Source organism: Oncorhynchus keta, chromosome 4 (genome assembly GCF_023373465.1).
Source record: "Oncorhynchus keta strain PuntledgeMale-10-30-2019 chromosome 4, Oket_V2, whole genome shotgun sequence".
Lineage (NCBI taxonomy): Eukaryota > Metazoa > Chordata > Actinopteri > Salmoniformes > Salmonidae > Oncorhynchus > Oncorhynchus keta.
In genome coordinates, this window is record NC_068424.1 from 663,323 (window position 1) to 678,027 (window position 14,705).

The following is a 14,705-nucleotide window of genomic DNA, read 5'->3' on the forward strand; positions in this document are numbered from 1 at the left end:
AGTCAGTATATTACCACCAGTCAGTATATTACTACCAGTCAGTATATTACCACCAGTCAGTATATTACTACCAGTATATTACCACCAGTCAGTATATTACTACCAGTATATTACTACCAGTCAGTATATTACCACCAGTCAGTATATTACCACCAGTATATTACCACCAGTCAGTATATTACCACCAGTATATTACCACCAGTATATTACCATCAGTCAGTATATTACTACCAGTATATTACTACCAGTCAGTATATTACTACCAGTCAGTATATTACTACCAGTATATTACCACCAGTCAGTATATTACCACCAGTCAGTATATTACTACCAGTATATTACTACCAGTCAGTATATTACTACCAGTATATTACCACCAGTCAGTATATTACCACCAGTCAGTATATTACCACCAGTATATTACCACCAGTATATTACCACCAGTATATTACTACCAGTCAGTATATTACCACCAGTATATTACTACCAGTCAGTATATTACTACCAGTCAGTATATTATCACCAGTATATTACCACCAGTCAGTATATTACCACCAGTCAGTATATTACCACCAGTATATTACTACCAGTCAGTATATTACCACCAGTATATTACCACCAGTCAGTATATTACCACCAGTATATTACTACCAGTCAGTATATTACTACCAGTCAGTATATTACTACCAGTATATTACCACCAGTCAGTATATTACCACCAGTATATTACTACCAGTCAGTATATTACCACCAGTATATTACCACCAGTCAGTATATTACCACCAGTATATTACCACCAGTCAGTATATTACCACCAGTCAGTATATTACTACCAGTCAGTATATTACCACCAGTCAGTATATTACTACCAGTCAGTATATTACTACCAGTCAGTATATTACTACCAGTATATTACCACCAGTCAGTATATTACCACCAGTATATTACCACCAGTATATTACTACCAGTCATATATTACTACCAGTCAGTATATTACTACCAGTCAGTATATTACCACCAGTCAGTATATTACTACCAGTCAGTATATTACTACCAGTATATTACCACCAGTATATTACCACCAGTCAGTATATTACTACCAGTATATTACCACCAGTCAGTATATTACTACCAGTCAGTATATTATCACCAGTCAGTATATTACTACCAGTCAGTATATTACTACCAGTCAGTATATTACTACCAGTCAGTATATTACTACCAGTCAGTATATTACCACCAGTATATTACTACCAGTCAGTATATTATCACCAGTATATTACCACCAGTATATTACCACCAGTCAGTATATTACCACCAGTATATTACCACCAGTCAGTATATTACCACCAGTATATTACCACCAGTCAGTATATTACCACCAGTATATTACCACCAGTCAGTATATTACCACCAGTCAGTATATTACTACCAGTCAGCATATTACCACCAGTCAGTATATTACCACCAGTATATTACCACCAGTATATTACCACCAGTATATTACTACCAGTCAGTATATTACTACCAGTATATTACTACCAGTCAGTATATTACCACCAGTATATTACCACCAGTATATTACTACCAGTCAGTATATTACTACCAGTCAGTATATTACCACCAGTCAGTATATTACCACCAGTCAGTATATTACTACCAGTCAGTATATTACTACCAGTCAGTATATTACCACCAGTATATTACTACCAGTCAGTATATTACTACCAGTCAGTATATTACTACCAGTCAGTATATTACTACCAGTATATTACCACCAGTCAGTATATTACTACCAGTCAGTATATTACTACCAGTCAGTATATTACTACCAGTATATTACTAGTCAGTATTTACTACCAGTCAGTATATTACTACCAGTCAGTATATTACCACCAGTATATTACCACCAGTATATTACTACCAGTCAGTATATTACCACCAGTCAGTATATTACTACCAGTCAGTATATTACTACCAGTCAGTATATTACCACCAGTATATTACTACCAGTCAGTATATTACTACCAGTCAGTATATTACTACCAGTATATTACCACCAGTCAGTATATTACCACCAGTATATTACTACCAGTCAGTATATTACCACCAGTCAGTATATTACCACCAGTATATTACTACCAGTCAGTATATTACCACCAGTCAGTATATTACCACCAGTCAGTATATTACTACCAGTCAGTATATTATCACCAGTATATTACCACCAGTCAGTATATTACCACCAGTATATTACTACCAGTCAGTATATTATCACCAGTATATTACCACCAGTCAGTATATTACCACCAGTATATTACCACCAGTCAGTATATTATGACCAGTATATTACCACCAGTCAGTATATTACCACCAGTCAGTATATTACCACCAGTATATTACCACCAGTCAGTATATTACTACCAGTATATTACTACCAGTCAGTATATTACCACCAGTCAGTATATTACTACCAGTATATTACCACCAGTCAGTATATTACCACCAGTCAGTATATTACTACCAGTCAGCATATTACCACCAGTCAGTATATTACCACCAGTCAGTATATTACTACCAGTCAGTATATTACTACCAGTATATTACCACCAGTCAGTATATTACTACCAGTATATTACTACCAGTCAGCATATTACCACCAGTCAGTATATTACCACCAGTCAGTATATTACTACCAGTATATTACCACCAGTCAGTATATTACCACCAGTATATTACACCAGTCATATTACCACCAGTCAGTATATTACCACCAGTCAGTATATTACTACCAGTCAGTATATTACTACCAGTATATTACCACCAGTCAGTATATTACCACCAGTATATTACCACCAGTATATTACCAGTATATTACTACCAGTCAGTATATTACTACCAGTCAGTATATTACTACCAGTCAGTATATTACCACCAGTCAGTATATTACTACCAGTCAGTATATTACTACCAGTATATTACCACCAGTATATTACCACCAGTCAGTATATTACTACCAGTATATTACCACCAGTCAGTATATTACTACCAGTCAGTGTATTATCACCAGTCAGTATATTACTACCAGTCAGTATATTACTACCAGTCAGTATATTACTACCAGTCAGTATATTACCACCAGTATATTACTACCAGTCAGTATATTATCACCAGTATATTACCACCAGTATATTACCACCAGTCAGTATATTACCACCAGTATATTACCACCAGTCAGTATATTACCACCAGTCAGTATATTACCACCAGTCAGTATATTACTACCAGTCAGTATATTACTACCAGTCAGTATATTACCACCAGTCAGTATATTACTACCAGTCAGTATATTACTACCAGTCAGTATATTACTACCAGTATATTACCACCAGTCAGTATATTACCACCAGTATATTACCACCAGTATATTACCACCAGTATATTACCACCAGTCAGTATATTACTACCAGTCAGTATATTACTACCAGTCAGTATATTACTACCAGTCAGTATATTACCACCAGTCAGTATATTACTACCAGTCAGTATATTACCACCAGTCAGTATATTACCACCAGTATATTACCACCAGTCAGTATATTACTACCAGTATATTACCACCAGTCAGTATATTACTACCAGTCAGTATATTACCACCAGTCAGTATATTACCACCAGTCAGTATATTACTACCAGTCAGTATATTACCACCAGTATATTACCACCAGTCAGTATATTACTACCAGTATATTACTACCAGTCAGTATATTATCACCAGTATATTACCACCAGTCAGTATATTACCACCAGTATATTACCACCAGTCAGTATATTATCACCAGTATATTACCACCAGTCAGTATATTACCACCAGTCAGTATATTACCACCAGTATATTACCACCAGTCAGTATATTACTACCAGTATATTACCACCAGTCAGTATATTACTACCAGTCAGTATATTACCACCAGTATATTACCACCAGTCAGTATATTACCTCCAGTCAGTATATTACCTCCAGTCAGTATATTACTACCAGTCAGTATATTACCACCAGTCAGTATATTACTACCAGTCAGTATATTACTACCAGTATATTACTACCAGTCAGTATATTACCACCAGTATATTACTACCAGTCAGTATATTATCACCAGTCAGTATATTACCACCAGTCAGTATATTACCACCAGTATATTACCACCAGTCAGTATATTACCACCAGTCAGTATATTACCACCAGTATATTACCACCAGTCAGTATATTACCACCAGTATATTACCACCAGTCAGTATATTACTACCAGTATATTACCACCAGTCAGTATATTACTACCAGTCAGCATATTACCACCAGTCAGTATATTACTACCAGTATATTACCACCAGTATATTACCACCTGTCAGTATATTACCACCAGTCAGTATATTACTACCAGTATATTACCACCAGTATATTACCACCAGTCAGTATATTACCACCAGTCAGTATATTACTACCAGTCAGTATATTACCACCAGTCAGTATATTACTACCAGTCAGTATATTACTACCAGTATATTACTACCAGTCAGTATATTACCACCAGTATATTACTACCAGTCAGTATATTACCACCAGTATATTACCACCAGTCAGTATATTACCACCAGTCAGTATATTACCACCAGTCAGTATATTACTACCAGTCAGTATATTACCACCAGTCAGTATATTACCACCAGTCAGTATATTACTACCAGTCAGTATATTACTACCAGTATATTACTACCAGTCAGTATATTACCACCAGTATATTACTACCAGTCAGTATATTACTACCAGTCAGTATATTACTACCAGTATATTACCACCAGTCAGTATATTACCACCAGTATATTACTACCAGTCAGTATATTACCACCAGTCAGTATATTACCACCAGTATATTACTACCAGTCAGTATATTACCACCAGTCAGTATATTACCACCAGTCAGTATATTACTACCAGTCAGTATATTATCACCAGTATATTACCACCAGTCAGTATATTACCACCAGTATATTACTACCAGTCAGTATATTATCACCAGTATATTACCACCAGTCAGTATATTACCACCAGTATATTACCACCAGTCAGTATATTATCACCAGTATATTACCACCAGTCAGTATATTACCACCAGTCAGTATATTACCACCAGTATATTACCACCAGTCAGTATATTACTACCAGTATATTACCACCAGTCAGTATATTACCACCAGTCAGTATATTACTACCAGTATATTACCACCAGTCAGTATATTACCACCAGTATATTACCACCAGTCAGTATATTACCACCAGTCAGTATATTACTACCAGTCAGTATATTACCACCAGTCAGTATATTACCACCAGTCAGTATATTACTACCAGTCAGCATATTACTACCAGTATATTACCACCAGTCAGTATATTACCACCAGTCAGTATATTACTACCAGTCAGTATATTACTACCAGTATATTACCACCAGTCAGTATATTACCACCAGTCAGCATATTACTACCAGTATATTACCACCAGTCAGTATATTACCACCAGTCAGTATATTACTACCAGTCAGTATATTACTACCAGTATATTACCACCAGTCAGTATATTACCACCAGTCAGTATATTACTACCAGTCAGTATATTACTACCAGTATATTACCACCAGTCAGTATATTACCACCAGTCAGTATATTACTACCAGTATATTACCACCAGTCAGTATATTACCACCAGTCAGTATATTACTACCAGTCAGTATATTACTACCAGTATATTACCACCAGTCAGTATATTACCACCAGTATATTACCACCAGTATATTACCACCAGTATATTACTACCAGTCAGTATATTACTACCAGTCAGTATATTACTACCAGTCAGTATATTACCACCAGTCAGTACATTACTACCAGTCAGTATATTACTACCAGTATATTACCACCAGTCAGTATATTACTACCAGTCAGTGTATTATCACCAGTCAGTATATTACTACCAGTCAGTATATTACTACCAGTCAGTATATTACCACCAGTATATTACTACCAGTCAGTATATTATCACCAGTATATTACCACCAGTATATTACCACCAGTCAGTATATTACCACCAGTATATTACCACCAGTCAGTATATTACCACCAGTCAGTATATTACTACCAGTCAGCATATTACCACCAGTCAGTATATTACTACCAGTCAGTATATTACTACCAGTCAGTATATTACTACCAGTCAGTATATTACCACCAGTCAGTATATTACTACCAGTCAGTATATTACCACCAGTATATTACCACCAGTATATTACCACCAGTCAGTATATTACTACCAGTATATTACCACCAGTCAGTATATTACTACCAGTCAGCATATTACCACCAGTCAGTATATTACTACCAGTCAGTATATTACTACCAGTCAGTATATTACTACCAGTCAGTATATTACTACCAGTCAGTATATTTCTACCAGTCAGTATATTACCACCAGTATATTACCACCAGTATATTACTACCAGTCAGTATATTACTACCAGTCAGTATATTACCACCAGTCAGTATATTACCACCAGTCAGTATATTACTACCAGTAAGTATATTACTACCAGTCAGTATATTACCACCAGTATATTACTACCAGTCAGTATATTACTACCAGTCAGTATATTACTACCAGTCAGTATATTACCACCAGTATATTACTACCAGTCAGTATATTACTACCAGTCAGTATATTACCACCAGTATATTACTACCAGTCAGTATATTACTACCAGTCAGTATATTACTACCAGTCAGTATATTACCACCAGTATATTACCACCAGTATATTACTACCAGTCAGTATATTACCACCAGTCAGTATATTACTACCAGTCAGTATATTACTACCAGTCAGTATATTACCACCAGTATATTACTACCAGTCAGTATATTACTACCAGTCAGTATATTACTACCAGTCAGTATATTACTACCAGTATATTACCACCAGCCAGTATATTACTACCAGTATATTACTACCAGTCAGTATATTACTACCAGTCAGTATATTACCACCAGTATATTACCACCAGTCAGTATATTACTACCAGTATATTACCACCAGTCAGTATATTACTACCAGTCAGTATATTATCACCAGTATATTACCACCAGTCAGTATATTACCACCAGTATATTACTACCAGTCAGTATATTATCACCAGTATATTACCACCAGTCAGTATATTACCACCAGTATATTACCACCAGTCAGTATATTATGACCAGTATATTACCACCAGTCAGTATATTACCACCAGTCAGTATATTACCACCAGTATATTACCACCAGTCAGTATATTACTACCAGTATATTACTACCAGTCAGTATATTACCACCAGTCAGTATATTACTACCAGTATATTACCACCAGTCAGTATATTACCACCAGTATATTACCACCAGTCAGTATATTACCACCAGTCAGTATATTACTACCAGTCAGCATATTACCACCAGTCAGTATATTACTACCAGTCAGTATATTACTACCAGTCAGTATATTACTACCAGTATATTACCACCAGTCAGTATATTACCACCAGTATATTACCACCAGTATATTACCACCAGTATATTACTACCAGTCAGTATATTACTACCAGTCAGTATATTACTACCAGTCAGTATATTACCACCAGTCAGTATATTACTACCAGTCAGTATATTACTACCAGTATATTACCACCAGTCAGTATATTACTACCAGTATATTACCACCAGTCAGTATATTACTACCAGTCAGTGTATTATCACCAGTCAGTATATTACTACCAGTCAGTATATTACTACCAGTCAGTATATTACTACCAGTCAGTATACTACCACCAGTATATTACCACCAGTCAGTATATTACTACCAGTCAGTATATTACCACCAGTATATTACTACCAGTCAGTATATTACCACCAGTATATTACCACCAGTCAGTATATTATCACCAGTATATTACTACCAGTCAGTATATTATCACCAGTATATTACCACCAGTATATTACCACCAGTCAGTATATTACCACCAGTCAGTATATTACTACCAGTCAGTATATTACCACCAGTATATTACTACCAGTCAGTATATTATCACCAGTATATTACCACCAGTATATTACCACCAGTCAGTATATTACCACCAGTATATTACCACCAGTCAGTATATTACCACCAGTCAGTATATTACTACCAGTCAGCATATTACCACCAGTCAGTATATTACTACCAGTCAGTATATTACTACCAGTCAGTATATTACTACCAGTATATTACCACCAGTATATTACCACCAGTATATTACCACCAGTATATTACTACCAGTCAGTATATTACTACCAGTCAGTATATTACTACCAGTCAGTATATTACTACCAGTCAGTATATTACCACCAGTCAGTATATTACTACCAGTCAGTATATTACCACCAGTATATTACCACCAGTATATTACCACCAGTCAGTATATTACTACCAGTATATTATCACCAGTCAGTATATTACTACCAGTCAGTATATTACTACCAGTCAGTATATTACTACCAGTATATTACCACCAGTATATTACCACCAGTATATTACTACCAGTCAGTATATTACTACCAGTCAGTATATTACTACCAGTCAGTATATTACCACCAGTATATTACCACCAGTATATTACTACCAGTCAGTATATTACTACCAGTCAGTATATTACCACCAGTCAGTATATTACCACCAGTCAGTATATTACTACCAGTCAGTATATTACCACCAGTATATTACTACCAGTCAGTATATTACTACCAGTCAGTATATTACTACCAGTCAGTATATTACCAGCAGTATATTACTACCAGTCAGTATATTACTACCAGTCAGTATATTACTACCAGTCAGTATATTACCACCAGTATATTACTACCAGTCAGTATATTACCACCAGTATATTACCACCAGTCAGTATATTATCACCAGTCAGTATATTACCACCAGTCAGTATATTACTACCAGTCAGTATATTACTACCAGTCAGTATATTACTACCAGTCAGTATATTATCACCAGTCAGTATATTACTACCAGTCAGTATATTATCACCAGTCAGTATATTACTACCAGTCAGTATATTATCACCAGTATATTACTACCAGTCAGTATATTACCACCAGTATATTACCACCAGTCAGTATATTATCACCAGTCAGTATATTACCACCAGTCAGTATATTACTACCAGTCAGTATATTACTACCAGTCAGTATATTATCACCAGTCAGTATATTACCACCAGTCAGTATATTACTACCAGTCAGTATATTATCACCAGTCAGTATATTACCACCAGTCAGTATATTACTACCAGTCAGTATATTACTACCAGTCAGTATATTACCACCAGTATATTACTACCAGTCAGTATATTACTACCAGTCAGTATATTACTACCAGTATATTACCACCAGTCAGTATATTACCACCAGTATATTAGTACCAGTCAGTATATTACCACCAGTCAGTATATTACCACCAGTATATTACTACCAGTCAGTATATTACCACCAGTCAGTATATTACCACCAGTCAGTATATTACTACCAGTCAGTATATTACCACCAGTATATTACTACCAGTCAGTATATTACCACCAGTCAGTATATTACCACCATTCAGTATATTACTACCAGTCAGTATATTACCACCAGTCAGTATATTATCACCAGTATATTACCACCAGTCAGTATATTACCACCAGTATATTACCACCAGTTTATTACTACCAGTCAGTATATTATCACCAGTATATTACCACCAGTCAGTATATTACCACCAATCAGTATATTACCACCAGTATATTACCACCAGTCAGTATATTATCACCAGTATATTACCACCAGTCAGTATATTACCACCAGTCAGTATATTACCACCAGTATATTACCACCAGTCAGTATATTACTACCAGTATATTACCACCAGTCAGTATATTACCACCAGTCAGTATATTACTACCAGTATATTACCACCAGTCAGTATATTATCACCAGTATATTACTACCAGTCAGTATATTACCACCAGTCAGTATATTACCACCAGTCAGTATATTACTACCAGTATATTACCACCAGTCAGTATATTACTACCAGTATATTACCACCAGTCAGTATATTACCACCAGTCAGTATATTACTACCAGTCAGTATATTACCACCAGTCAGTATATTACTACCAGTATATTACCACCAGTCAGTATATTACTACCAGTCAGTATATTACCACCAGTCAGTATATTACCACCAGTATATTACTACCAGTCAGTATATTACCACCAGTCAGTATATTACTACCAGTCAGTATATTACCACCAGCATATTACCACCAGTCAGTATATTACTACCAGTCAGTATATTACTACCAGTCAGTATATTACTACCAGTCAGTATATTACCACCAGTCAGTATATTACTACCAGTCAGTATATTACTACCAGTATATTACCACCAGTCAGTATATTACCACCAGTATATTACCACCAGTATATTACCACCAGTCAGTATATTACCACCAGTATATTACCACCAGTATATTACCACCAGTCAGTATATTACCACCAGTATATTACCACCAGTATATTACCACCAGTCAGTATATTACCACCAGTATATTACCACCAGTATATTACCACCAGTCAGTATATTACCACCAGTCAGTATATTACCACCAGTATATTACCACCAGTATATTACCACCAGTCAGTATATTACCACCAGTATATTACCACCAGGATATTACCACTAGTATATTACTACCAGTCAGTATATTACTACCAGTCAGTATATTATCACCAGTATATTACTACCAGTCAGTATATTACTACCAGTATATTACTACCAGTCAGTATATTACCACCAGTATATTACCACCAGTATATTACCACCAGTATATTACCACCAGTCAGTAGATTACTACCAGTCAGTATATTATCACCAGTATATTACTACCAGTCAGTATATTACCACCAGTCAGTATATTACTACCAGTATATTACCACCAGTCAGTATATTACCACCAGTATATTACCACCAGTATATTATCACCAGTATATTACCACCAGTCAGTATATTACCACCAGTCAGTATATTATCACCAGTATATTACTACCAGTATATTACCACCAGTCAGTATATTACTACCAGTCAGTATATTACCACCAGTATATTACTACCAGTCAGTATATTACTACCAGTATATTACTACCAGTCAGTATACTACCACCAGTATATTACTACCAGTCAGTATATTACTACCAGTCAGTATATTACCACCAGTATATTACTACCAGTCAGTATACTACCACCAGTATATTACTACCAGTCAGTATATTACTACCAGTCAGTATATTACTACCAGTCAGTATATTACTACCAGTATATTACTACCAGTCAGTATATTACTACCAGTATATTACTACCAGTATATTACCACCAGTATATTACCACCAGTCAGTATATTACTACCAGTATATTACCACCAGTATATTACCACCAGTCAGTATATTACCTCCAGTCAGTAATGTCGTCATGTTTAACTCTGACCTCTGTCCTTCTCCAGTGTGCTCTGACCTGCTGAAGGAACATGGATGTGTCTGAGGGCCAGCAGCAGTATGGAGGATCTAAGAAGAGGGTGAAGATCCACCCCAATTCCATCACAGTGAAATACGCCACCCACTTCCCCCAGCCTGGAGACGAGGGTTACGACGATGCTCCGTCCTTTGAGGACTTTGGGTCGTTTGCAGAGGCCAGCCCTGCCAAGAGACTGGTGTCAGACGGTAGTAGGAGGACTTTCTTTGGCACCATAGAGACCCCCTGTCCGGGGAAGGGGCCATTGGGGGGAGGGGTGGAGCCCCAGAGCCGGGACAAGGGGGTCGGGGGGCAGCTGGCTAGCTTCGGGGAGGCCAACGTCCTGGCGTCCCGGGTCACCTGGATGGCGTTGTTCGGGGCAGCGGTGGCTCACGGCTGCGTTGCTCTGATCACACGGCTGGCGGCGGACCGCTCCAAAGTGCCGTCCCTGGAGCTGATCTTCATCCGGTCTGTGATCCAGGTCCTGTCCATCACAGTGGTGTTTTATAACCAGGAGGAACCCTTCGGCCCGAAGGGGTACCGCCTCCGGCTCTTCTTCTATGGTGTCTGCAACGTCATCTCCATCACCTGCGCCTACACCGCCTTCGCCATCGTGCCGCCCAGCAACGGTACCATCATGTGGCGCGCAACCACCACGGTGTTCAGTGGCGTGATGGCCTTCCTGTTGTTAGACGAGAGGCTGGGCTACACGGACGTGGTGACGGTGGTGGGCAGCGTGTTCGGCCTGTGTCTCGTCATGATCCCCAATGTGGCCGACGAGGAGAAGTCTCGCCTCACCTTCTGGAAGGAGGCGTTCGGCTACACCATGACGGTGATGGCCGGCCTCACCGGAGCCATGTCCATGATCGTCTACCGGGCCATCAAGGAGCGCGTCAGCATGTGGACAGCCCTGTTCACGTTCGGCTGGACGGGCACGGTGTGGGGCGCCTCCACCATGTTCGTTATGCAGGAGCCGATCATCCCCCTGGATGGGGAGACGTGGGGCTACCTCACGGGGATCTGTATCTGTTCCACCGTGGCGTTCCTGGGGGTCTACTATGCCCTCAACAAGTTCCACCCCGCCCTGGTGAGCACCGTGCAGCACCTGGAGATAGTGGTGGCCATGTTGCTTCAGCTCATGGTGCTGCGCATGGTCCCCTCCATCTACGACGTCATCGGGGGGCTGGTCATCATGGCCAGTGTGTTTACTCTAACGGGAGTGAAGCTGTATAGGGTCAGCCGGGCTGTACGGCAGGACTACCAGGAGATACTGAACTCACCCATTAAATAGAGCCTGGACTCCATCTCTCTCTCTCTCTCTCTCTCTCTCTCTCTCTCTCTCTCTCTCTCTCTCTCTCTCTCTCTCTCTCTCTCTCTCTCTCTCTCTCTCTCTCTCTCTCTCTCTCTGTCTTTCTCTCTCCCTGTCTTTCCCACTCCCTGTCTCTCTCTCTCTATGTCTCTCGCTGTCTTTCTCTCTCCCTGTCTATCTGCCTCTCTCTCCTCTCAATTCAATTCAAAAGATACTTATGTTTACATTGCCAAAGCAAGTGAGGTAGATAATATACAAAAGTGAAATAAATAATAAAAATGAACAGTAAACATTACACTCACAGAAGTTCCAAAAGAATAAAGACATTTCAAATGTCATATTATGTCTATATACAGTGTTGTAATGATGTGCAAATAGTTAAAGTACAAAAGGAAAATAAACATAAATATGGGTTATTTACAATGAACTAAAATAATAGAGACATCTCTCTCTCTCTCTCGCTCTCCCTCCCAATCTCCTTCTCTTTCTCTCTCTCTAATTTCAATTCATTACAGTTTATTGGCATGACGTTACTAATATGCATATTGCCAAAGCTTACTTTGGAGATTTACAATATTAACATAAAAAAGTAATAATCAATGTTGTCCATGGGACAAAAGTAACAACAATAGCCAAGGATCAAAATAACCACACATTGAACAATAACAATAAGCATAGAGGACATGTGCAGGTTGGTTGGTCTGTCAGAAACTGTCCCTCATATTATGAAACACATGTCTCTCTCTCTCTGTGTGTGTTTGTGTCTCTCTCTATGTCTCTCTCTCTCTCTCTCTCTCTCTCTCTCTCTCTCTCTCTCTCTCTCTCTCTCTCTCTCTCTCTGTGTGTGTCTCTCTCTCTGTGTCTCTCTCTGTGTCTCTCTCTCTCTCTCTCTCTGTCTCTCTCTCTCTGTGTTTGTGTCTCTCTCTATGTCTCCCTGTGTCTCTCTGCCTCTCTCCTCCTCTCTCTCTCTCTCTCCCTCTCTCTCTCTCTCTCTCTCTGTGTCTCTCTCTGTGTCTCTCTATGTGTGTCTCTCTCTCTCTCTCTCTCTCTCTCTCTCTCTCTCTCTCTGTGTTTGTGTCTCTCTCTATGTCTCTCTGTGTCTCTCTGCCTCTCTCCTCCTCTGTGTGTGTGTCTCTCTCTCTCTCTCTCTCTCTCTCTGTCTCTCTCTCTGTGTCTCTCTCTGTGTCTCTCTCTCTCTGTCTCTCTCTTTTCTGTGTGTTTGTGTCTCTCTCTGTGTCTCTCTCTCTCTGTCTCTCTCTCTCTCTCTGTGTTTGTGTCTCTCTCTATGTCTCTCTGTGTCTCTCTGCCTCTCTCCTCCTCTGTGTGTGTGTCTCTCTCTCTCTCTCTCTCTCTCTCTCTCTCTCTCTCTCTCTCTCTCTCTCTCTCTCTCTCTCTCTGTGTCTCTGTCTCTGTGTCTCTCTCTCTGTGTGTTTCTCTCTCTGTCTCTGTGTCTCTCTCTCTGTGTGTCTCTCTGTTGCTGTCTCTCACTCCCTCTGTCTCTCTCTCTCTCTCTCTCTCTCTCTCTCTCTCTCTCTCTCTCTCCCCCTCTCTCTGTCTCTCTCTCTCTCCCCCTCTCTCTCTCTCTGTCTCTCTCTCTCTCTCTCCCCCTCTCTCTGTCTCTCTCTCTCTCTCTCTCTCTCTCTCTCTCTCTCTCTCTCTCTCCCCCCTCTCTCTGTCTCTGTCTCTCTCTCTCTCCACCTCTCTCTCTCTCTCTGTCTCTG

The 14,705-nt window shown here is 38.6% G+C and overlaps 1 protein-coding gene across 1 annotated transcript in view; it reads left to right on the forward strand.

Moving 5' to 3' along the window:
• The window catches only part of LOC127916513 (solute carrier family 35 member G2-like), a 32,007-nt gene extending 17,615 nt beyond the window's left edge, over positions 1 to 14,392 (forward strand). Inside the window, exon 2 of the mRNA XM_052498574.1 lies at positions 11,668 to 14,392. Within this exon, the coding sequence (XP_052354534.1) occupies positions 11,692 to 12,966 (1,275 nt within the window). The 5' untranslated portion in view covers positions 11,668 to 11,691 and the 3' untranslated portion in view covers positions 12,967 to 14,392. The remainder of the gene's footprint in view (positions 1 to 11,667) is intronic.
• The last annotated feature ends 313 nt before the right edge of the window (positions 14,393 to 14,705 follow it).